This window comes from Cervus elaphus, chromosome 12 (genome assembly GCF_910594005.1).
Source record: "Cervus elaphus chromosome 12, mCerEla1.1, whole genome shotgun sequence".
Lineage (NCBI taxonomy): Eukaryota > Metazoa > Chordata > Mammalia > Artiodactyla > Cervidae > Cervus > Cervus elaphus.
The window spans coordinates 10,697,293-10,723,814 of NC_057826.1; the positions used below are offsets into that span (position 1 = coordinate 10,697,293).

At 35.6% G+C, this 26,522-nt stretch overlaps 1 protein-coding gene across 3 annotated transcripts in view; it reads left to right on the forward strand.

Moving 5' to 3' along the window:
• The window catches only part of CEP128 (centrosomal protein 128), a 447,512-nt gene that overhangs the window by 70,398 nt on the left and 350,592 nt on the right, over window positions 1–26,522 (forward strand). For all 3 annotated transcript variants that reach the window (XM_043918906.1, XM_043918908.1, XM_043918907.1), the window contains one exon: window positions 1,196–1,312. In XM_043918906.1, the coding sequence (XP_043774841.1) occupies window positions 1,196–1,312 (117 nt within the window). The remainder of the gene's footprint in view (window positions 1–1,195; window positions 1,313–26,522) is intronic.

Consider the following 26,522-nt stretch of genomic DNA (forward strand, 5'->3'; position numbering starts at 1 on the left):
CCTTGCCTTTCACTTCTTTTCTCAGGTATTTGTAAAGCCTCCTCAGACAACCCCTTTGCCTTCTTGCATTTCTTTCTCTTTGGGATGGTTTTGGTCACTGCTTCCTTCCTTTACAATACTATGAACCTCTGTCCATAGTTCTTCAGATGCTCTGTCTACCAGATCTAATCCCTTGAATCTATTCATTTCCTCCACTGTCTGTAATCATAAGGGATTTGATTTAGGTCGTACCTGAATGACCTAGTGGTTTTCCCTGATTTCTTCTGTTTAAGCCTGCATTTGCAATAAGGAGCTCACGTTCTGAGCCACAGTCAGCACCAGGTCTTGTTTTAATAATCTAGTTTGGAGTATTTCTGTTGCCCCAGTAAGATCCCTTGTGACCAAGACCTTTATTGACTCTATAGAATTTGTGGCAAAAGATTTTTTGTAACAGGGCTGTATATATTGCTTCTCTTAAATGAATACAAATATCTTTTATCGTATCCTCCTATACCAAATATATGCAAGTACTCAAGTAGTGTATATTTTATTTAGGGGACTGTATCATAATACTCATGAAGTGTGTTTGAATGTGCATAACTTTTAGCAAGGAAAAATCTTACATCAGAGAATAAATTCTTTCATGTTTATTTTAGAGAATCCCAATTAAACATTTTCCATGTGACTTGATTTTTTGATCTTTTACTGCTGGTTTATTTTTAGCATATCATAGTAGCAAAGGTTGACAAGCCCTTTCAATTATTTGCTGCATATAAACATCAAAACCTTCCAAGTCAGGTCATGGTTTTAGTAATTAAAATGAAAAAAAACTAAATAGAACAATTTATCATTCATAAAGTAATAAATACAGTTGTAGGCAAAATTGGTAATTGTCTTCTAACTCACCAGAGGGCACTCTTTTCTAGTTTATTACCTTTCACTCTGATCTTTAGACACAAGTTATACTTTGAAACATTTCAGTCTTTTTCTGGGGTCTAGGTTTGGATTAATTGGAGACTAATGATTGTTTTCTCTTGCAACTTTTAGTGAGTATTTTTGTGACCTGCTTTATAAATGTCATTAAAAACGGTTCTACAAATAAGCCATAGTCTTAAATGCTTTAGGCAGTAGTGTATCTGGCATAAAATATCTCTTCAGTTTAGTCTCTTTTTTTGCCTAGCAGCTCTATAATGTCACTTTCTTTGTTTATGTTAAGGTTTCAGATCGAGTGGAGCGGCGGCTTCAGGAAATAGAGAAAGAGATGCGAACAGAAAGAGAGCTGGTGGAAAGACGGCAGGATCAACTGGGACTTATTTCTCAGCAGCTCCAGGAGGTTTGTGAAAAGTGGCTTTTCGTAATGTAAATCCTAAGGTTAGGTGGTTGTTTAGCTGTTGTTAAAATGGTTTTAGTTCCTGGGTGTTGCATGTGACAATCCATGTGAGAAGTGCAACATATTGCTTGCAGTTCATTGTATATAGATGACCCTTCCTGGTTCAAACCCAGAGCCTACACTTTACTGGATGTATGACCGTGGGCAAGTTCCTTAACTTCTCTAGACTCATTTCCTTTGCTGCTGTTGTTCAGTTGCTCAGTGTCTGACTCTTTGTGACTCCATGGACTGCAGCATGCCAGGACTCCCTGTCCATCACCAACTGTGGGAGCTTGCTCAAACTCATGTCCTTCGAGTCAGTGATGCCATCCAACCATCTTATCCTCTGTCGTTCCCTTCTCCTCCTGCCTCAATCTTTCCCAGCAACAGGGTCTTTTCTAATGAGTCAAGTCTTCACATCATTTCCTCTGTAGAAAACAGAAATAATCATAGCATTTACTTAATCACATTGGTGCAGGAGTAAATAAGTTGATGTGGATAAAACAGTTAACCTAGCGTCTAACTTGTGCTCAGTACATGTGAAACTGAAGGTATAATTATTCAGATTGATTTTCTTTGGTGTGAACTAGACCAGGGATCAGCGCACTGGCCTATGGACTGGATCTGGCCCACTGCCGATTTTTGTAAATAAAATTTTATTGAAACAGAGCCACTCCCATTCATTTTCAGTACTTTTGTGACACAACAGCAGAGTTGAGATGTTGTGAAAAAGACTGAATGGCTCACAAAGCTTAAAATGAGTATTGACTGACTGGCTCTTTATAGAAGAAGTTTGCAGTTCCCTGAACTAGACTATGGTCAAATTCAAACTGTTACCCTTTAGGTAACATTTTTTTTAAGTGATTTTGTGTATTTGTGGCTGTGCTGGCCCTTCATTTCTGCACGTGGGCTTTCTCTAGGTGCGGCGAGCGGGGTGACTCTTGGTGGCAATGCGCAGGCTTCTCCTTGAGGTGGCTTCTCTTGCTGGGGAGCACAGGCTCGGGGTGCACGGGCTCCGCAGTTGCAGTTCTCGGGCTCTGGAGCGCCGGCTCACTAGCTGTGGTGCATGGGCATAGTTGCTCCATGGCACGTGGGGTCTTCCCGACCCAGGGGCCTCCTGTTCTGGCTGGTCGATTCATTACCACTGAGCCACCAGGGAAGCCCAGGGTAATATTTTTGTTTTGAAATTGCAGACTTATGAAGAAGTTGAGTAAGTAGAACAAAGGAGTAATGGATATCCTTTACCTCGATTCCCCTAATATTCATATTTGCCAGACTTTCTTTATTATTTTATATATGTATCTCAGTGTGTATGTATATTTAAAAGTTTTTATTGAGGCTAGTTGCTGACATAATGTAGATGCTTTTAAATCTAATAGGGTGTGTACATTCTCTTCTGTTATCACAGAAGATTAACATTGGATCAATACTATGAACCTATAGGTTTTATTAAAATTTTGCCACTTAAAGTCCTTTTCTGGTCCAGGGTACAATACAGGATTACATAAAGCTTTGACCATCATGTCTCTTTAGTTTCCTTTAATCCGGAATAGTTTTTCGGTCTTTTTTTTTTTTTTTTTTCCTAGTCAGTTAGTTTGTAGAATGTCTTTTGTTTTAGGTTTGTTGATTTTTTTTTTTTTTCCTCATCACTAGATTCAGGTCTTAGACTTCTGGCAGGACACCCAGAGAATTGTTGTTGTGGTTTTCCTAGGTTATCAGATCAGGAGGCATGTAATGTTGATTTGTTCCATCACTGATGAAAACTGAACATTGATTAAGGTGTTGCTTGCCAGGTTTTTCTACTGTAAAGTTACTATATTATGCTTTTTAATTATTTGTGTTATGGGGAAGCTCTTTGAAACTTGAAAATAGCCTGTATTTCATCATATTTTCACCTGCAAATTTTAGCATCTATTGGTTCTTTCATGAAACAGTTACTGCTGTAAGTGATACTAAACAGTGATTTAAAAAATATTCTGTCATATCTCTTAATCAGTTGGAATCCTACTGTCAGAAGTGCTTTGTCGTTTTCTCCACTCATTCGATCATTCGTTAACATTAGTGTAGATTTATGAATTATCATTATATCATCTTGGTTATGTTTTATAATTGTCATTATAGGAAACTTATGAGATTACCTTTAAATGTTTCTTAGATATATAAAGCATTAAAAAATTAGAAACAAGGAAACCAAAAGATTTAAAAACAAAAGGAATGCTTTATTTTTTCTTTTACAAAATGTTTTTCTTTAAAAGTGATGTTCTTCAGATGTACTTGTGTGTTCTTAAAGATCATTAACCCTTTTAGATTGACAGATTAAATTTTTTAAGTTTTAGGAAATGTGCCCATTGAAAATTAGCAATGAAAATTGCAAACCTGAAATTATAATGTAAGCCGATAGAAAAATCTGCTTTTGTTTTCTAAAATTCCATTTTTCCTCCATTTCACAAAAGGACACATACCCTTGTTGGTTGGTAATTACTTTGAAGAGGATACTTTGTTGAATAATTAGATACAGATGTGGGTAGACTTTTTTTTAAAAAAAAAAAAACCTTGATTTTTATACGTTTGTTCTCAAAGCAAATTGCATCTGGTGAGCGTAAGAACAGCACTGAAGAGACAATTGTTCTTTTTTGTGAGAGAAGATTAGAGAAATTTTCCATGCTTATTTTCTACTCTCTTTACAGAATGCAGAAAATTACAAAGAAAGAGGGAGAGAAAGATTGCTTCCCACCCCTATTCTTGAGAAACCAGAGCCTGAGTATTTGCATTGTAATTGTCATTTTGACTAAAAGCTTGAACAGTCCTTTGGAATTCCATCTCTGACAGTACAATAGAGGATCACTATTGATAAGAAATGTTTAATTTCATACTTTGTCACTTTAATATATGTGGTAACCTATGTGCTTTTAATAGGTGATTTTGGATTAAACAGTGCAGTGGAAACTGGAAAGGATTAATTTAGCCTGACGCGTTTTCCTACTCCCAAGTTAAGTGGCTTAGAGTGTTCCGGAAAGATCGTGTTTAAGGAGAGAAAACACTTTGCTTTCTATTTGGTGTTAATACTTATGGATATACCTGTACTGTATGGCAGTAGTAATTTATGAATTTTGTTTGTGGCCGTGGTGAAAATTGAATCTCTAGGTGGGTAAGTATGCCTGGACTTTCAGCCACTATATTCTTCTGCCTTCCTAAAATGTGCGATTCAATGTTAGTTCAAATTATGACAGTCAAAAGTTGTGAAGAGATTGGGAGTCGTCATTAAAAAAAAATTCCAGAATGTCAGAGATTTCTGGGTATTAATATAATATGTTATAGGGAGGCAATCTGTGGTTTTGGCTAAAACCTGCTTTGTTTTAGTGATCTAATGAAGTTCTTAGGTCCTCAGAGCTTTATCTGTTCCCACCTAATGAAAATCACAGAATTAGTCATTGGAAATTGATTGAGGGAAAGCCACTCTTCTTTTCTTATTTAGAGTTTTAAAAATTGTTTACTGTTCTGTTCTTTTTTTCCTGTTCCTCCTGGTCTGAGCAATAGGGATATGCTCACACTCTGGAATTCACTTCCTTTGGCGAGGCTTAGCTGCTTATGTGCTACTGCATGTGAATGTCAGATTTTCTTAACTTGACAAGGACCGTCCGTGGCCTTCGTACCTCACATGCCACATTTCAGACAACACTGTTCTCGTAGCTCAGTCGCTGTCTCTCTAGAGAGGTGAATGTTTCATTAGTTGTGCAATAATTTTCTTTTCATATTGCTTTTAAAAATATTTATATATTTTACATTAAAGTATAGTTTATTTACACTGCTGTGTTAGTTTCTGGTGTACAGCAAAGTGAATGTTATATATATATAGTTTTTTTTTCAGATTCTTTTTAAGATATTGAAAATAGTTCCCTGTGCTGTACAGTAGGACCTTATTGTTCATCCTTTTGTTTATAGAAGTATGCATCCGTTCATCCCAAACTCCTAATTTATGCCTCCCCACCACCTTTTCCCTTTGGTAACCATGTTTCTGAGCCTGTTGCTGTTTTATAAGTAAGTTCATTTGTAATTGTTTTTTTAGATTCCACATGTAAGTGATATCATATGATATTTGTCTTTGACTTGCTTCTCCAGTTCCGTCCATGTTGCTGTAAATGGCATTACTTTGTTCTTTTTAATGGTTGAGTAATATTCCATTGTGTATATATGTACCACATCTTCTTTATCCATTTCTTTATTGATGGACATCTAGGTTGCTTCCATGTGTTGGCTGCTATAAATAGTGCTACTATGAACATTGGGGTGCATGTATCTTTTCAAATTAAAAAGTTTTTTTTTTCCAGATATATGCCCAAGAGTGGCATTGACAGACCATATGGTAACTCTACTTCTAGTTTTTTAAGGAACCTCCATACTGTTCTCCATGGTGGCTTTATATTCCGGTTAACAGTGTGGGAGGGTTCCCTTTTTTCCATACTCTCTCCAGCCGTTATTATTCTTAGACTTTCTGATGATGGTCATTCTGACTGGTAAGAAGTGATACCTCATTGATTTGCATTTCTCTAATAAGTAGTCATGTTGAGCATCATTTCATGTGTCTGTAGTCATCTGCATGTCTTCTTTGGAGAAATGTCTATTTAGATCTTCTGCCCATTTTTTGATAAGTTTTTTTTTTTTTTTTAAGCAGTGTGAGCAGTTTGTGTATTTTGGAAATTAAACCCTTGTCGGTTGCATCATTTGCAAATATTTTCTCCCATTCCATAGGTTGTCTTTTCATTTAATTTATGGTTTTTTTTTGTTGTGCAAAAGATTTTAAGTTTAGTTAGCTCTCATTTGTTCATTTTTGTTTTTTTTTCCATTACTGTAGGAGTCAGATCCAAAAAGATATTGCTGCTTTTTTGTGTCAAAGAGTGTACCACCTGTGCTTCCACCTAGGAGTTTTAAAGTATCCGTTCCTAGGTTTAGATCTTTAATCCATTTTGAGCTTATTTTTTTATATGGTGTTCAGAAGGTTCTAATTTCATTTTTTTTTTTTTTTTTGCAAGTAGCTCTCTAGTTTCCCCAGACTATTCATATAGCTCTTTTAAATTTTGAATGGTTGTTGTCTGAACTTTTACTAACAGAATTCAAATATTGTAAAGCTTGTAACCATCAGCCTTTCCTTGTTGAACGATTGTGCAAACAATAAAGTGTTTGTTTAACACTATAGTACATTTGTCATATTACAGACTCCTTTTGATCAGACACTTGATAGTAAGGTAACTTTGATTAGTTAAGTTTAGTGGCATGAGGTAAGAATGGTGGTGCTAGGAACATCAAAGAAGTATTTAGACTGTAAGCCCAAATCAGAACTCTTTTGCAGGTACAAAATTTGCATAAAATCTTACATAACCTTTTTAACTCTTGACTGGGTATTTTGGGAATTCCTGACTTGCCTTTTTTTTTTACTAGCTGTTTTTTTTATAAATTGAATATTACTTGTTCATCTTCAGTTGAATTACATAAAATGAAAAACATGAGATAGATATTTGTATATGTTTTTTCAGAGCATTTTGTAGTCTATTAAAATGCTAGTTCCCTGATCTGCCCCCACCAGGAATATTCCATACTTGCATATAATCTGAAGTGAACCAGATTCCTTACGATTTAAAAATGTTTCAAGGAGAAACCCATGGAGCAGGCAGGGCATGGAATCTTAGTAGGAGATAGTGAAGACTAAGTGAGGAATTCACGTGGGAGCTCGGCTCAGTGGTTTTTAGTCTGTGCTCTGACAGAAAACCAGATTTTGTGTCTCTTCAATAAAATGAGAGCATATACAGAAAAATGAATTGAAGTTTCCTTCCCCAGTATTTTCCTTCATCTTTTAGAATCTGTATTAATTGTGAAAAACCTAATGAAGAAATAGCTATTCATTCCTTCCCAGAAATGTCATTGTGGCTCCAGAGATGCTGAGTAATATGGTTACTTCAACTAAGAAAAGCACTGGGTACTGTTTATTAATGTATTTAGTTTGGACTCATTAAAGGAGAAGCTTCCACTGAAGCCAAGAATGTTTTCCTAATGTCCTCTTAATAGCTTTACCATCTCCCTTGAGACTTCTGAGCCAGTTCAGAGGAGATCCTAGTCCAGCAAATGTTCTAACGTGGCCTCATTAAACCTTTCTTCTGCTCTTCCTTTAGAGACTATGCTGTTTGATTTGGGGATGTGGAAGCCTTTCTGAGGCTGCTAAATTTTGGACTCTCTTCACTTACCTTTCCAAGGCTGAATTTCAAAACTTTTGCTTTGCCATTTGCTTTACCCTCTTGTTTCCATAACCGATACTCTTTTTTTGTAGGTGTCCCCTACATTTCCACATTTTTTCATAGTACAAGCTGATTCCCCCTGATATTATTAGATCCCTTCTATATAAGTGCCCATTAGATCACCCTCATGTTGACCATTCCAGTAGCCTCCCTGGGTGTTAAGAAAGACCAGTGGAAATTATAAGTAAATGAGAGTTCAAAAGTAAAAGACAGGTTCTAGCACAAGAAAAGCTCATGGAACGCACCTAGTTTTTGCAACCCTTGGGGTATGAGCTCTAGAACGCAGTCCTTTGTCAGACCTAGGTGATGAGGTGGGGTTTAACGGACAGAGATTGACCCAGGTAGGGTGGCACCACCCAGGGCCCCAGACTGACAAGGGCTGGAACCCAGAGTGTCAGCCCGCACGGCCACACACCTACCGCTCTGCCGGAGAACGCGTGGGGTCAGGCAACATTTGACAACTCACACTCTGGAGTTCTTGCTTCAGGGGGCGAAGTTGTGTGTAGGAAAAACTTAGGCCTTACTTTTAGCCACGATTTTTATTCTTTTATATTTTTATATTCATTATGTTTTATATTTATATATATATTTTATATTCATTATTCTTAATGCCATTGATGCTTTTTCTCCTCCTTCTCCAATGATGGCTGCTTTTCTCTCTGTTCAGTTTCCAGTAATATATATTATATGAGGTAAAGTTTTCAGTCTCAGATTATTCCTGTTAATTACCATTTCTTGATGTATTGTCTCTTTTAATTGTACTTGTTTTGAAAATTTTTTATTTCTAGCATTTAACATAGTATGCTCTTAATAAATACTTGTTGACTGCATTAAGTAGTGACCATACTAATGTATTATTTTCATACATTGTTTAACAGGTTTTATTTCTCATATGGTTCTTTGTTTTTAAACTTTGTATTTAGTATAAAAAGTATTTTTATATTTAATTTAAATAAGTGCATAACTTCATATCATAAACTCTTACATGATCTTTTTTTTTTAATGCAGCTTTATTGCTCAGGTCATTTTTTTCCTATTTCTTTCCCTCTGTTTTTCAATATCAATTACTACCCCTACTCACTAAAATAAAAAGAATAGTGTAAACAGCCTGGGATATATTCTTTTTTTCTTTTTGTGCTGTTAATTATGCTGGACAGATATATGTATATATATATTTATAAAATATATATACATTTGCATATACAGAGGTTTTGGGGTTTTTTTTTGTATGTTTTTATATTAGGATTTTTTATATATGTTTTTATATATATAAACTATATATATAAGTTTTTATATATGTAAACTAGGATTACATATATCTACATTTCTTCACCTTCCTGTTTTTCTCACATCAATCCTCTGGAAGTTCCTCCAAATAGCTGATGTGGTTCCAACTTAATCTTTTATTGCCATTACAGATCTTTTGTTATAATAGAGATTACCAGATTATTTTTCCAAATGATTCTAAGTCTTCACTTTTTTATCAGCAAAATAGCTGAGAGTGCCCCCTTTCCCCCACATTCCTACTGTTAGTAATAGTTATAAATGCTTTTAATTTTTGCCAAGTTGATGGGTATAAAGTGTTAACTCATTTTTGTGTTTATTTCTGTTTCCTATTAGTGAATTTCAGTATCTTTTCACATATTTGCTGGCATTTTTCATTTGTGCCTGTGCAAATAGCTTGTGTATAAGTTTTGCTTATTTAAAAATACTGGACTGTACAGTAAGTCCTTTTGATGATCCATTTTAAATATCATGTATACATGTCAATTCCAAATTACTTGCATTTTCTATCAGGAATTTCACTTTTTTAATGGCAGAAGGAAGGAATCTTAAGTTATTTCTTATATAACTAATGAGTTGCCTCAGCATCCTTTTTGAATAATTTCTTCTATTCCTTCTGGTTTAAACGCCACTTCTGCTATTTAGTGTCCCATGGTGTCTGTCTGAGTTCTATATGGTTAGTTCTGTTTATCTATCCCTGAATGTGTTGTCTATCCCTGAATTATCCCTGATAATGTGTTGTCTCCATTTTTTAGAGCTTTCATTATATTTCATTGGATGGTAATGAAAATCCTCTTGTCAAGTTCTGTGAATAATCTTGCTGGTATTTTGATTTAATTGTACTAAATTATAGATTAGTTTGAAGAGGTATTTTCTAATGTTCTTTAGTAATATTTATAATTGCCTCTATAATGATCATGTACATCTTAGACTTCTTAGTACCTTATGGTTTTTCTTTCTATTGTATTATTTTCTTTCATATTATCTCTAATTGATATTTTGTAGCATATAGGAATGCAGTTGATTTCTATATGGCTCTGTTATCCAATAATTTTGTTAAATGATCTTACTAAGTCCTGTAATTTGTTAATAGTTTTAATGACATCCTATCTGTTGTATAGCTAATCATGTTGCTGTTCAGTCACTGAGTCATGTCCAACTCTTTGTGACCCCATGAACTGTAGCACGCCAGGCTTTCCTGTCCCTCACTATCTTCCAGAGTTTGCTCAAATTTATGTGCATTGAGTTAGTGATGCCATCCAACCATCTTATCCTTTGTCGCCCTCTTCTCCTGCCCTCAATCTTTCCCAGCATCAGGGTCTTTTCGAATGAGTCGACTCTGCATCAGGTGGCAAAAGTATTGGAGCTTCAGCTTCAGTATCAGCCCTTCCAGGGAACATTTAGGATTGATTTCCTTTAGGTTTGACTGGTTTGATCTACTTGCTATCCATGGGACTCTCAAGAATCTTCTCCAGCACCACAATTCAAAAGCATTAATTATTCAGCTTTCACCCTTCTTTATGGTCCAACTCTCACATCCATAAATGACTACTGGAAAAACCATAGTTTTGACTATTCGACATTGGTTGGCAAAGTGATGTCTCTGCCATCTAGGTTTGTCATAGCTTTCCTTCCAAGGAGCAAACGTCTTATTCATGGCTGCTGTCACTATCAGCAGTGATTTTGGAGCCCAAGAAAATAAAATCTGTCACTGTTTCCACTTTTCCCCTATCTATTTGCCATGAAGTAATGGGACCCTATTCCATGATCTTAGTTTTCTGGATGTTGAGTTTCAAGCCAGCTTTTTCAGTCTTCTCTTTCACCCTCATCAAGAAGCTCTTTAGTTCCTCTTTGCTTTCTGCCATTAGAATTGTATTATTGCATATTTGAGGTTGTTGACATTTCTACTGGCAACCTTGATTCCAGCTTGTGAGTGATCCAGTTCAGCATTTTGCATGATGTAGTGTGCACACAAGTTAAGGCAGAGTGACAATATACAGCCTTGACGTACTCCTTTCCCAATTTTGAACCAGTCCCTTGTTCCATGTCTGGTTCTAACTGTTGCTTCTTGTCTTGCATACAGGTTTCTCAGGAGACAGGTAAGGTGGTCTGGTAGTCAGTCGTATCATTTGAAGTTAAAGGCAATTTAATTTCTTTCCTTATATTTCTTGTGATATTTTTGAATTGACTGGAAACTCAAACACAGTGTTGAATATAAGCAAAGATAGTAAGAATCCTTGTTTTATTCCAATATTTATAGAAATGCTTCTAGAGTGTCAACCTTATGGAAGGTATTTGTGCCTGGTTTTGAGTGCTGTCCTTTATCAGATAAAGAACATTGCCTTCTATTTGTAGGTTGCCAAGAGAGGTTGATTCTTTAAAAGGCCATGAATGAGGATTGTGGAACTTATAAAATATTTTATTTTTGGTTGCACTCTGTTGCAATGTGCAGCTACTTTCTAATTGCAGTGCATGGGCTGCTTCTTGCAGTGGTTTCTCTGGTTGCAGAGCACAGGCCCTAGGCACGTGGGCTTCGGTAGTTGCAGCTCACTGGGAGTCAGTAGCAGTAGGCTCAGTAGTGCGGTGCCCGGGCTTAGTTGCTGAGGCTTGTGGGATCTTCCCGGATCAGGGATGCAACCCATGTCCCCTGCATTGTCAGGCTGATTCTTATCCACTCTGTCCCCTGGAAAGTCCTCTCTTTTATTTAAATGGCATTGACTTTTATCAGTTGATGCTGAGTTCTCTCTGCATTCCTGAGAACTTCGTTTGGCCATAATATATTATTTTTTTATATATTGCTGAGTTAATTTCCTAGTCTTTTCTTTAGTATGTTTATATTTATATTTATGATTGAGATAACTGATAATTCTCTTTGCAGTACTCTTTTTGGTTTTGAAAGCAAGGTAGGTAGGTTCCTTCTTTTTCTATCCCCTGGCTCTGTCTGTTTAAGAGGATTGTCTATTTTTTGAATGTTTGTTAAAATTCACTCACATACTCACTGATATCTGCTATCTTTTTGGTGGCTGAGGTTTTCAGCTTCTGTGTTTTTTGGTTTATATAAACTTTTAATTTTTTAAATTCAGTTTGGTGATTATTCCTGATTGTGTAATTTATCCATTTTGCTATGTTTTGGTATTAATTTTAAGAAGCAATCATAGCCTTGCTGTATTTTTTTTTCAAGATTGTTCTGAAGCTATATCCTTTTAATATTATTTAGTTTTTGTTCTCTTTTTCTTTATTAATATTACTAGATATAATTATTAGTTTTCATTTTGACTAGCTTTGTTTATTAATTCACCCACTTCTGCTTTTAACTTTTGTTTTCTGATTTTTCATTTTTAGGATTGATGTTCTTTTCTCAGACTTGCAAGTAAAGTAATTGACTTCTCTGTTTTTAAAAATTAATGCTACAAATTTATGAACAAATTACCCTATGTTTTGAGATACTATTATTTTATGATAGTTTCCTTCTAAATTTTATAATTTCTATTATTATTTCTTCAATAATTCAAGACTTAGGAGTGGCTTTTGGAATTTTGAAATATATATGTATGCTTTTTTTTTTTTTTAACACTTTTTAGTATTTATTTTTAATTTCTTTGACATTTGTTGAAACTTCCCATTTAGCCTAGTACCATTGTCATTTTTTTGGTTTTTTATGAGTAAAAAAATTAAACATTTTCCATTAAAAATTTTTTTTTTCTATTTGTGTTTGTGTTTAAATGTACATGGGTGACCCTACAAATTTTGTAAGGAATATATATTCCAGCCATAGTGATTTCTTCTTGTTGTCTTATTGGAATGTTTTTCTTCTGATTCTCAGCCTAACTTACTCTTTTTCATCCTTCAGGTTTAATTACCGCCTCTTCAGAGAGAACTTTCCTGCCCCCTTTTCTAAAATAGCCCATTCTTCCTTACTATGTCATATGACTTTAATTTTTTAATATTAACTTGTGAAGTCACTTTAGTCGTGTCTGATTCTTTGCGACCATATGGACCGCAGCCCACAAGGCTCCTCTATCCGTGGGATTCTCTAGGCAAGGATACTGGAGTGGGTTGCTATTTCCTTCTCCAGGGGATATTCCCAACCCAGGGACTGAACCTGCATCTCTTAAGTTTCCTGCATTGACAGGCGGGTTCTTTACCAATAGCGTCACCTGGGCCGCCCTTTTAATATTACTACATGTCACCTATAGTTGTGATTTGTTTACCTGTGTTATTGTATATCTTCCCCTCTATATAGCATACTTACTTATGTGATTTTAGTTCTTCCTCCATTGGTAGGAACTTTGCCCATCATGCCCTTTAGCCCATCATTTCTGGGGCACATAGTACAGTGTTTATCACACAACAGACATTCTAGGAATAGTTGTTGAAAAATGAAGACTGCTTTCAAATGTAAATAACCATTTAGCTGCATATAACATTCTTGATAGAAAGTTTCTTTCCAAGGTCTGTATACATTTTTGTATTATTCTGTGCCTCTTATTCTTGCAAGGAAGAAAGTACACATCTGCAAATTTTAACCTTTTTTTTCTTGATCAGGAAAAAAAAAACACACTTTAATTGTCAGGATATATTAATAGATAAGCAGTGTCTTGTAAACTGTAATAAAACCAGGCATTTATGGTATCTTTTAAAAACAGTCCTTTACTTTTCGAGTGATTTTCATCTTTTATAAATTCCATGACTTAATGACTCCTGAAAATGTAACCTAAAAGTAAAAACATAACATAATAAAATAATGGCATTAGATCACTAGTGATATGGTCCATTTGTGTTAATGGTCTGTATTTCTATACAAGTCATTATGCCCTTTTGTCTTACAAGTTTTAACTTTTTTGAAGTATAATAGGTAACTGTTTAAATGATTTAACCCAAATCCCATAAACATTCTTCAAGAATTCAATCACGATTAAGTTTTAAATATGCCAACTTTTGAAAATGGCCATTTTGATGTAGTAGGTTACTGCTTTTCAGAGTATTAATACGTTGAAAATTTAGAATAGTTGGATTTCTTCTGTCTTTGTGTCTAACAAAGGTAAATAATAGTTAGACCTACACAGATTCATGAAATATAAAAGTAGGACCTGTTGAAATAATTATGGGTTTTGAAACCACGTTAATTCAGCTGTGTGGATGTGGATAAACTGACACTTTACCAAGTTGTTCCCATTAGGGGTCAATAGCAGGTGCTTATTGGCTTGGGTTTGTGGATATTGCAAATAATGGACAGAAAAGGTTTTTTAAGAGACTTTTCAGATACAATTTTTTCTTATGTAATTGTCAAGACGTTTTTAAGGGAAATTCTTTTAAGGTTTCTCATGTAAGTTTCAAGTTTAGATGATAAAAATCACAGGGTTCTCAGTAATGGCATCACTGCATGTTTGTGACCACTAGTCGTCAGTATTGAACCATCAATTGTGACACTGCAGGCATCGTTTATTAAAGTGGCTGAACTTTGCTGAAAAATGATTACAGTATATACACGTACCTCATCTCTTAGGGCTCCCTAAACGTGCACTTGGCACAAATATTGCAACTGGAAAAAATCTAATTATTTAACTACTGCTATTTGAAACCTAAATTTGAAACAGTGTTGCTTTCTGCTATTGAAAAATAAAAGATGACATATGGAGTATTACATATTAAGACATCTGTTATATTTAACACTAAAACTGTCATTTCTATGCCTTTTTGTTAGTTTCTTTCATACTTTCTATTCAGAGCTATAATTTCTTTCTTCCTCTCTCTTTCCCTCCCACTAAGGAAAAATCTTTTTACGTATAGTAAAACAATTAGAGACTACAATTTGACATGAGAATTTATTTCACTGGGATCATATAGTCTTGTGCCGTTTTCCATGTTTCATATTTCTAAGCTATACAGAAGTATCCCAAAGATACATTCTCTAAAACACTTTTTCCTAATGATTATTTTCTTCTCCTTGGTAATCACTGCCTTTGCACCCTGTTGTCTTCTCACCCCAGTTATATTCATTTTGCACTGATATTGTAATGTTGTTTGTTTTTCATTTGGTTAATCTTGTTTGTTTTTCTTTACTTGTTAGTAGTAAAGCATTTTTTTATAGCTCCATCATGACTCATTGCATTTCTAGTGAACTTACTCTTCTATTCAGTACCCTGAATCCTTTTTCTTTCTTTCTTTCTTTTTTAATACTACATCTGTAGTTTTATTTATTGCCCAAGAAATGTGAAACTGCTTAGGTTTTTCTAACATATCCTTGTCCATATTATGGTCATGTTAGAATAGTATTTGCAGCTCTTACCTTCTTATGTAGTTCTTTGATGGGCTTCGTATGGCAGTGAGAAAAAGCTACGCCATTTCATGTTTATTATCTGAGGTTGAGAATGTGAAGCCTTGCTCTCCTGTATCTGTCTTGGATGGGGATCAAGTTGGAGTGATGCTGTAATTCAGAACCAGAAAGCCTGGGCAGACTTGGTCTCTGGAGCCCCATTTCCTGATCCTTCCCCTTCTGACTCATGAACTTGTAGAGAAGGTGCTAGACCTTACCTTTTTGTGTGGCTCATCGTAAGAGTACCTCATATGATTTATTTCTTCTGAAAAATACGGCTATTCATCTTGATAGCAAAATAATTTTAATTTTATTTTAGAACTTTTCTGTATGTATCCTTTATGGCCTTGCCTTCTCCATTCCTCCCATTCTTCATATCCAGTTCATTATTAAATGTTGTCAACTCTGTCTTGAAAATATTGTCTTAATTGGTAACAACTCACCGTCTATCACTTCTACCCTGACTTATTATCTTGATCTTGTGGGGACTATTGTTTCCTGCTTGGGGTAGAGGAGTAACCTCTTTGCTTCCATTCTTAACCTCCTTGCAGTCTTTTTCCCCATAGAATGAGGTAATGTTACTTCTTTCTTCAAAACCCTTCAGTGCTCTTTCCTTATCTTGTTCAGGATGAAGTCCAAAATCTTTAGCCTACAAGGACCCTCTGATGTGGTCCCTGCCTGCCATCTTACCCTGGTTTTCTATCGTTTTTCTACTTTGCCTAATTAATCTCGGCAGTTACCCTGGCCTTACTTTTCCAAGGATAGGCCAGGCACCCTTCTGCTTCTGGACATTTGTGCTTTCCATTTCCAGAGCCAGGGATTTTCAACTTGCTAAGCAGTTGCATTGCATGCACCGTCTTGTCATTCACAGCTCTATTTCAGAAAAGCCTTATTAATTAGCCTACATAATATATCCCCCTTTTCACTCCTGAGCTTATCTGGCTGTATTCTTTTCTTTATAATACTTTTCCTTGTTTGCCATCTGTCCGTCGTCTCTCCCTCTGGGCAGAAGGCTGGCACTTGGTCTCTCGTACTCATTGCTCTATCTCCAGTGCCTAGAACAGTGCCTGTCATAGGCCAAGTAAGTGTCTCTTGAATGAATAAATGAATATTATAAGCTATTCATTATGAAATATTCATTTGGCCAGTACCTTCACGGACCCACCACGTGCCAGGTGCTGTGCTGGGGACTAGGGATTTAAGGCTCTTAAAATGATGTATTGCGCTTTTGGGCTCCCAGTTCAGTTGGGAAAGTAGAAATGTTAACAATGAGTGTAATTTGGTGTGTTATTTCAGCTTTGCCAAGACTCCAGAGTAGCCCGTAGGGGAAATAGTTACCCTTTCTCTGCCCTTTGGGAAAATTTGAGTGAAAGAGATGGCGTTTTTACTGAAATTGTGCATTTTCAAATCATTTTAGGCAGATCTTTTTTGAATATGATTCTACTCTATTGCTTATTGCTGTGTAAGAAGCACTTTACCAATCTGTGGCTGAAATACTTATTTAAATTCAGACCCACCATACTGTTGATTCACAACATTGCTCTTTGTCTTATCATTTTATGTCATGCTAATTATTTTCTTCTCTCTTTCATGTTTGTTACCTGTGGATTACTTTTTTTTTTGCAAGATTAAACACTTTTTTTCTGTAAGGATGTGAAAAATCCATTAATGTCAACATGCTGAAAGAAAGGAAATAGATGGAAAAGGATGATTGGTTATTCTGGGGTTTGTCTTTCAGAGTTGGTTGAATGCTATTTGGCACAGCTGGAAATGTGCAGGTCCCAGACTTACAGTGTTCCTTAGTCTTCTTCAGTCTTTCTCTTGATTTCTCTCCTTTTCTCCCACGTCCAGCCACTCTCTTATTTAACCTAAGGTCTATTTTATCAGGTATTGATCCTTTCAGATGACACCAAAACACTTTAAATATTCTGTCTGTGGAAAATGTTTTTTTCCCCCTAAACTTCTTACAGAAGTTGAAAGAGATCTTAGATGTTATCTCTTTCAACCTTATATTTACTCAGTACTTAAGTTTCCATTCACAGAGCAAATTTCCTGCATGAATTGTAGATATCAGAGACCAGTCTCTACCAGCCATGTTATATTTTTTATAGTGGGAAATACTGAGATTAATAGCTAACTAAGTTAAAGATAGTTTCATTTTGATACTATTTTTCAGGAACCTTTTATTTAATATACTATTTAATATTGATAAGATGAAAGTTGAACATTTAGAAACGTATTCCACATCAGAGAATAGGTAATATGTCAACTGTTAGCATGCTGGTTAAGGCCTTTGGGTTCTTTTGAAGGGGGCAGTTCTGTGAGATGATGTGTAGGTGTAAGTTATCTTAAATTTCTTACAGTCTCAATTATAGATAATTAATGCTTATGTCTTGTTAGGCTTTTTACTTTATTAAAAAATAATACCTAAGGCCATTATTTATTACATACATGTAGTGTATTTTCTATCCTCATTCACTTCTCTGTTTCAACTACTTTTCTCCAAAATTCTCCCATATATACTAACTCACATCTTCTTCTTATTCAAGAGTTTTTTAATAATGTGTGTTTTTGGGGATGTTCTTCTGGGTTGTTCACTGTGCTTATAATTTCCTTGGTTGTACCATTGTTGAAGTAAGTCCTCACACAATTTTTTGTTTTTTCTTTCCCAGTTGTTTGCTCTCGAGGTTACAGAAGAGTCACTAATTCTATTAGGGCCCCTGTGGCCTCTGACTCATTCTTTGCTTCACCTGTTCTTTACACATATGCTCGTTCTTGTAAAGCATCTCATAGTCTCTTATTTATTTATAAATAACTGCTCATATTGCTTCTGTGAATTGCATTTAAGTCTGACACATATTTTATGTTCATAGTACATATGACTAGATCTCAAAGTAATATTTAATTACATTTATTTTTTTATGTGTGCTTATTTTTTCTCATCAATATTATCTCTGCAACTTATGACAAATAAGGCTAACTTAAATCTGTGTAGGGACCATATGCAAATAGACATTTAATGCTATTAATGCTATGATGATGATGAAAAATGTTTGTGCTCTTGTTGACTGAACAGCTGTCTGACAATAGACTGAGGTTTTCTGAGTGCAGGACTTGTTTAATTTCTACTTTATGCTTTTCTTGAAGAGTGGAATGTTTTTATTCACATTTCCAGCAAATTTATACTAGACCATCTGTTTATAAAGCCCTTTTCCATCGTTATCAATTAATATTTATTGGGCAACTACTGAGTGCATAGTAATATTGTGTAAACAAAGATGACTTTGCTACAGATAGGCTTATTCATAGGCTTGGTACCATTTTATTTTGATTAGAAAAAGTAAAAAACAAAACAAAACAACCCCCCCCACCCCGGCAATCCAAAGGCGTAAAATAATATCTTCTAACTCTGAACAGTGTAGGATGTTGTATATTTACAGAGCATTCTGCTCAAATACACCTAAAACTTGAGAAATTTCAAATTAAATTTCCATAATTATCTATGATCTTCTGTTTGTCAACAATTCTAACTCCATGGTCCTGCATTTAGAAAGTCAAACAAAGTATCATATTGCTTTGGGATTTCTAATAAAACTATGCGTCTCTTTTTTGAGAGGGAACTACTCAGATAAAAACAGACCCTCCACTAAGAGCGGTTGCTTTTTGAATTTGAAGGAAATCCTGGAAAGTACACTTGTTGGGCTCACATTTAACTTTACTTGCAAGATTTTTATTAAGTAAAAGGTTGCATAAAAATAAAATCCATTCCAGTAAAAGCAATGGCATTTAGGAGGGAAATACTCATTACTGTTGTTGCTTTTGAATTAAAGAAGTCAAAAGACTTGTATGTCTTTTCAGCATACCAACTTTGTAGGCAATGATTAAGGTTTTGTTTTGCAGATTGGCAAATTTAATAACATCTGAAGAATGAAATCCTGACACTAGTCAATAGGGGTTTTACTTTTGAGTTATTTTCATAGTCATAGTAGTGGATTTTCACTGATTCATCCATGGTCTCTGGCCTACTTAGTCATCCATGTGGCCTTGGGCTAAACTTGAGGGTAAAGACACTTGCCATGCAAGAGAGCAAAGGGAATTGGCTCTCATGGTGATTGAACCCATGACCTGAGTTGGCTTCTTTGGCATAGGGTGTCCTAACCAGTCACAGACTCCATAAATATGAACGTAGTGGAAGCAATGAGTTTGTTTATTCATCAGGGAAAATAGGTCCATAATATGTACCCATCTGTCTTACCACAATAATTCCTGTGAAAGCTCTTTGGATTCCTGAAATCATAATCACCATATGATGAGAAGAAGAAAAAAGAAAAAAATATTTAGGTCATTCTCAAACAGAAACTTCGAGTTTTATGCTGTCAAAACCTCAGGTATCTTTAAAGAACATTATTTAAGATTTTACTTACCATCAGAAGTTATAGCAGTGTGCTTAACTACTGATAAATCTTACTCAACCACTTGATACTTGATATTACTCTACTCTTTGAAAAACAAGAATGACTGCAACTTGTGACTCCTCACTGTGTGCTTACTGCTTCAGTGGAAAATACACAGAGTTCAGCTGGCAGCAAGGTTTTAGAGTCTCCCCTTTGATATCCCCCAAATCTATATGGTGTCAGAGTGGTAATGATCAGTATCAGATTCCCTTGGACTTCTCTCACACAGTTCTGCTTTCACTTATTTAAGTGTTTTCAAATCGTAGATGTTGGTATAGAATTTTTGTTCCTTGGTTACGGCTGAAAATAAATTTGAACAATTTAAGTAATATTCACTTAGCTGTCTTTGAGTTAGATATTGGCTCAGGGATTTAGAATATGAATGTATTGTTTTCTGCCTTGAAAAGAAGCTTACTTTTTTTTTTTTTTGTTTTGGTTTTTGTTGGCACAGATAATCCCCAACTGGATGAACTTAAAGGCTAAAATTTTCCATGACTTTAGCTAGTTTTCATGTGGGAGGAATCTCTGTCTTGATTTAGGAAAAAACAAAATTTAGAAATTCATAGAACTTGATAGAAATAAAATCTATGTTAATTTAAATGAGTAGTACTAGTTATGAGCAATAATATCCTGCTGTATTATTCATATATGTTCCTTTTCAAAATATGTATTTTTCTATTGATGTTTGATAGTTTTGGAGCTATGATTTAGTTTTAAAGGAGAGAATTTTGGAAATAGCATATTTTTGTCTTTTAAAAAATTCTAGTCAAGTCAGGTTCCAATTATAGTGTTTTATACATACTGAGTACTTAATAATGTTTTTCTTTGATTTGAAATATGACATGTCCCTAAAGCTTTTGGTTTTTTAAAATACATAAATATAAACAACTTACAACTTCAATTTATAGCTTATGTGGTCTAATTGGCATCAAAATATGGTGGTTCAGTGGTAAATAATCTGCCTGCCAGTGCAGGGAACGTGAGTTCAATCCCTGGGTCAGGAAGATCCCCTGGAGAAGGAAATGGAAACCTTCTCTAGTGTTCTTGCCTGGGAAATCCCATGAACAAAGGAGCCTGACGGGCTACAGTCCATGGGGTTGCAAAAGAGTAGGGCACGACTTAGTGACTAAGCAACAATCACGATTACTATATTATGAAGTTTAAAATATTTGTGGATTTTTATTTTGTACTTACATGAACAATTATAAAAAGTAAATGACTTATAATGTCATGGAAAGATATAGAAGAACCTTAAAGGCATATTACTAAGTGAAAGAAGCTAATTTGAAAATATCACAGACTGTATGATTTTGACTAAATGACTTTCTGGGGGGAGAAAATATGGAGATAGTAAACAGCATCAAGTTGGGGTAGAGAGGGAAGAGATGAATCGGTGGATCACAGGGGATTTTTTTAGGATAGTGAAATTACTCTTTACGATACTATAACGATGCATACTTGTCATTATATGACAGCAGGTGAACCTTATGTAACCCATGGGCTTTGGGTTATTATGATGGATCAATTTAGGTTCATTACTTGTAACAAATGTACCACTTTGTTGGAGGATGTCGTTAATTGGGGAGGTTATGCCTGTATGTGGACTAAGTATATATGGGAACTCTCTGTACCTTCCTCTTAATTTTACTGTGAACTTAAAATCACTCTAAAAAATAAGGGTTTTAAAAATATATATATAAGCACAAATATATATATACATATATAAATATACACACACACATATATATTAAGAGCAACTGTTATAATTTTCAGTAGTATGACTTTTTCATTTTTTATTTTTACTGGGGAAAAAAAAACTGACTTAAAAGTTTATACTTCTAATATAATATTATAGCCCTGTTGTTCAGTGTGAGCACAGACTTGTTTTTCTATAGTCCTGTTGGTTTACCAGTGAAAACTGTTGGTTTATCATCTGCATATTCTTGCTCTTGTAACCAATGGCATGCAATTGTAGCACTGCTAAGTGACTAGGGTGAGACAGGCAGGATAGCTTATGCTCATATTTTTTTTTTTAAATTTCAGTGGCCTGCATGGGTAATTAACATGTGACCTTTATTTCATTCCAGCTCCATCATTCTTACCCAGGCTTTGCTGGTCCATTTAAAGTAAACAAAGGGCCTTTAATTCCTTATTTGTTCTATGTTTTTGAGTGTGTTATTTTTTAGAACCTCTTGATAAACATGCCTATTGTCAAAGTTGTGGGAGTTTTTATGGTCAGATGAAATGTCTACAAACATTTTCTTTTTCTCCTTTCCTTACTCTTTTACAGGAAAGGCTCCTTTTTTTTTTTTTTTATTATATTTAACTGTGAGAATCAGAAGCATCAGCCTCTAAAGAACTTAAGTAGTACAATACTCAATATGTTAGTCTTTTTAATGGAAATAGGCACACTTAAGAAAAAGAAGAAAAGTTGTTATTAAAGGTTTAAATGTTCTCTAGGGACCCTCTATTAAGGCCCACTGTTGTTGCTGTGATCTTAAATATGTAAAAGACAATCTGAATCCAGAAGCAGGACACATGATGGCTTTATAGCTAAACTGCTTTTAAGAAAAAAACAAGTTTTAAAGGGCAAAATAACACAGCAATAGAAATTCATTGGCATGCGAATTTTTTTCCTCTTCATAACTACTTTTACTGGGTCAGTTTTCAATATAATTCTAAGTTGCTTGATCTAAGTCAAATGGAAAAGAAATCCAGTGCGGCCTTACATTCTTAAAAGAGGTAGTAAATGAATTAAAGTTTGTTACTAAGGTTTAAAGAAATGACTTGTAATTTTGATTTAGTTACTGTTAAACTATTTCTCATTGACTGTTACCTGTGTTCCAAAATTTAAAGTGCATTAATGTATCTATTTACTCAGTCTTAAGAGTTAGACCTCTTTTGGTCTTTCATTTTAAACTAATGTAGAAAATAGGTTCAGTGTTTTGGGCTAGAATATTGCTTGTGTGTTACTCGTTTACTGGCTTACGTTGTATAGGTAGCAGAAATAATCTTTTAAGTTAATGAGATTTCTAAATAATACGGTTGAAATAGAGTAATTTGCTTTGGGCTGCTTCTTGATACCTCGCTTTTGCTCCTCCAATGAAAACAATAAAGTTTTAGTTCTCATTGCCTCTGTTTTCTGAGACTTACATATCCTTAGAGCAGCAGTCCCCAACCTTTTGGTACCAGGGACCGGTTTCGTGGAAGACAATTTTACCACATACTGGGTTTGGAGTGGGGATGGTTTCATGATGATTCAAACAATTACATTTATTGTGCATTTTATTTCTATTACTATTACATCAGTTCCACCTCGGTTCATCAACCATTAGACCTTGGAGTTTGGGGATCCCTGCCTTAGAATAAAAGGAGAAATAAAAAAGAGGGACATTAGATGATGTTTTAGACACCAAGTAGAGCTACAGTAGAAATGTATGTTATTTTGGAAAGGTGATATTATAATTAACTGGAAAGTGAGGAGGAAAGGAAGTATTATTGCAGATTCTTATATATTGAAGAGAATTAGATATTCTTTTATTTATTTATTTTATTCTTTTATCTATTTATTTATTAGATATTCCAGCTCATATATGGAAATTCAAATTTGAAAACAAAATAGTTGACTTTCAGAAGAATTATGTGTTTCTAGGGCATAATCCTAAAGGAAATCAGTCCTGAATATTCACTGGAAGGACTGATGCTGAAGCTCCTATACTTTTGCCACCTTATGTGAAGAACTGACTCATTGGAAAAGATCCTGATGCTGGGAAAGATTGAAGGCAGGAGGAGAAGGGGATGACAGAGGGTGAGATGGTTGGATGGCATCACCGACTCAATGGACATGAGTTTGAGCAAGCTCCTGGAGTTGGTGATGGACAGGGAGGCCTGGTGTGCTGCGATCCATGGGGTCGCAAAGCGTCGGACATGACTGAATGACTGAACTGAGGGCATAATTCCATGTATTAGGAAACACAATTTGATTAAAGTTCAACTTACTGATATTCCTTTCACATCAAGTAAAATTACTAACATTTATACTAATTATAAGATACAAAAATTAAATATCTATTAGTATGAGAATGTAGCCTTCCTAAGTGATCAGTGCAAAGAAATAGAGAAAAACAATAGAATGGGAAGGACTAGAGATCTCTTCAAGGGAATTAGAGATACCAAGGGAGCATTTCATGCTAAGATGGGCACAGTAAAGGAAGAAATGGTATGAACCTAACAGAAGCAAAAGAGATTAAGAAGTGGCAAGAATACACAGAAGAAATACACAGAAAAGATCTCAATAACCCAGATAACCATGATGGTGTGATCGCTCAGCTAGAGCCAGACATCTTGGAGTCTGAAGTCAAGTGGGCCTTAGGAAGCATCACTACAAACAAAAGCTAGTGGAGGTGATGAAATTCCAGTTGAGCTATTTCAAATCCTAAAAGATGATGCTATGAAAGTGCTACACTCAATATGCCAGCAAATTTGGAAAACATAGCAGTGGCCACAGGACTGGAAAAGGCCAGTTTTCATTCCAATCCCAAAGAAAGGCAATGCCAAAGAATCCTCAAATTACCACACAACTGCACTCATCTCACACGCTAGCAAAATAATGCTCAAAATTCTCCAAGCTAGGCTTCAGCAGTATGTGAACCGAGAATGTCCAGATAATCAAGCTGGTTTTAGAAAAGGCAGAGGAACCAGAGATCAAACTGCCAACATCCATTGGATCATCAAAAAAGCAAGAGGGTTCCAGAAAAACATCTACTTCTGTTTCATTGACTACACAACAAACTCTGGAAAATTCTTGAAGAGATTGGAATACCAGACCACTTTACCTGCCTCCTGAGAAATCTGTATGCAGGTCAAGAAGCCAACAGTTAGAACTGGACATGTAACAATGGACTCCTTTCCAAATTGGGAAAGGAGTATGTCAAGGCTGTATATTGTCACCTTGGTTATTTAACTTATATGCAGAGTACATCATGAGAAATGCTGGACTGGATGAAACACAAGCTGGAATCAAGATTGCTGGGAGAAATATCAACAACCTCAGATATGCAGATGACACCACCCTTATAGCAGAAAGTGAAGAGGAACTAAAGAGCCTCTTGATGAAAATGAAAGAGGAGAGTGAAAAAGCTGGCTTAAAACTCAATATTCAGAAAACTAAGATCATGGCATCCAATCCCATCACTTGATGGCAAATAGATGGGGAAACAATGGAAACAGTGACATAGTTTATTTTTTTGGGCTCCAAAATTGCTGCTTGTTACTGCAGCCTTGAAATTAAAAGACACTTGCTCCTTGGAAGAAAAGCTATGACCAACCTAGACAGCATATTAAAAAGCAGAGACTTAAGAAGCAGAGACAGCATATTAAAACCGTCTAGTCAAAGCTGTGGTTTCTCCAGTAGTCATGTATGGATGTGAGAGTTGGACCATAAAGAAAGTTGAGAACATTGATGCTTTTGAACTTGGTATTGAAGAAGACCCTTGAGAGTCCCTTGGACAACAAGGAGATCAAACCAGTCAATCCTAAAGGAAATCAGTCCTGAATATCCATTGAAAGGACTGATGCAGAAGTTGAAACTCCAATACTTTGTCCACGTGATGTGAAGAACTGACTCATTGAAAAAGACCCTGATGCTGTGAAAGATTGAAGGCAGGAGGAGAAGGGGAGGACAGAGGATGAGATGGTTGGATGGCATCACTGACTTGATGGACATGAGTTTGAGCAAGCTCCGGGAGTTGGTGATGGACAGGGAGGCCTGGTGTGCTGCAGTCCATGGAGTGGTAAAGAGTTGGAATCGACTGAGTGACTGAACTCATCTGATGAGAATAAAAAGTAATTATTTGCCAGCTGCCGTGCAAGGGGATCCTGGATCCTGGTAACTTTTCTTTATGGAGTGAGGAAAGTGGGGATGTTGGACATGGTACAAGTGTAAGTGTTCAAAGCTGAGAACTGTGATAGAGCACGTTGCTCTGTATAACTTTGGGAGGGATATTTAGAAGCTATTTGGGAATATCCAGAAGCTGAAAAGAAACGAGACAATGAAGCTGAAGAGAGATGGGGGGCAAATGGGGAGAAAGAGAGTTCCTGGTGAGTAAAATAGGAGAATTAGGATTAGATGGAGACTTGATGAGTGTACTCCATCCACCGATATGGTCTTCCATAAATTCTACATTACCCATTAATGCATTTGGTGCAGGTAGGTTATCTGGAGGAGAGTGCAAAGGGGTTCAGCTTTCTACTTAGCATTGAGCACTGGCCTGTGAGTTAAAATACCAGGAACCTGGGTTGCATTTTATAGGCCAAAAATGTACTGGTAATGTTACATTAGGTCTGATTTTAAGCTTAAATTGGTGGATGAAATTTACACATACTTGCATAGCCTCAAATTGTCTACCAGAATATTACTTTAGTGATTTTAATGTATTTCCACATATTCTTTGATATTCTCCTGCTGGGAAGTGGAGCTTAACTCTTCTCCCTTTGATTGTGGGCTGGACTTAATGACTTGCTTCTATCAGAGTCTGGAAAGGTAAGAATACTAACTTTATGGCGGGGAGATTTGGCAGCCACCACCCTGCCTTAAATGATCAAGCTTAACCTCGCTAGTCCTGAGTCACGTTATCATGTCCCCTACAGCGTGATGCTCTGAGAAGGGCACCTCTTGGATATTCTGTTCCCATATTTGTGAGCTCTGTCTAATTATAAGAAGACATCAGAAAAACCCATATTGAAGGATATTCTATGAAGTATCTGTCTTGAAGATACCTGAAGTGTTTGCTCTTCGAAAATACTGAAATTGTAAAAGCAAGAAAAGATTGAAA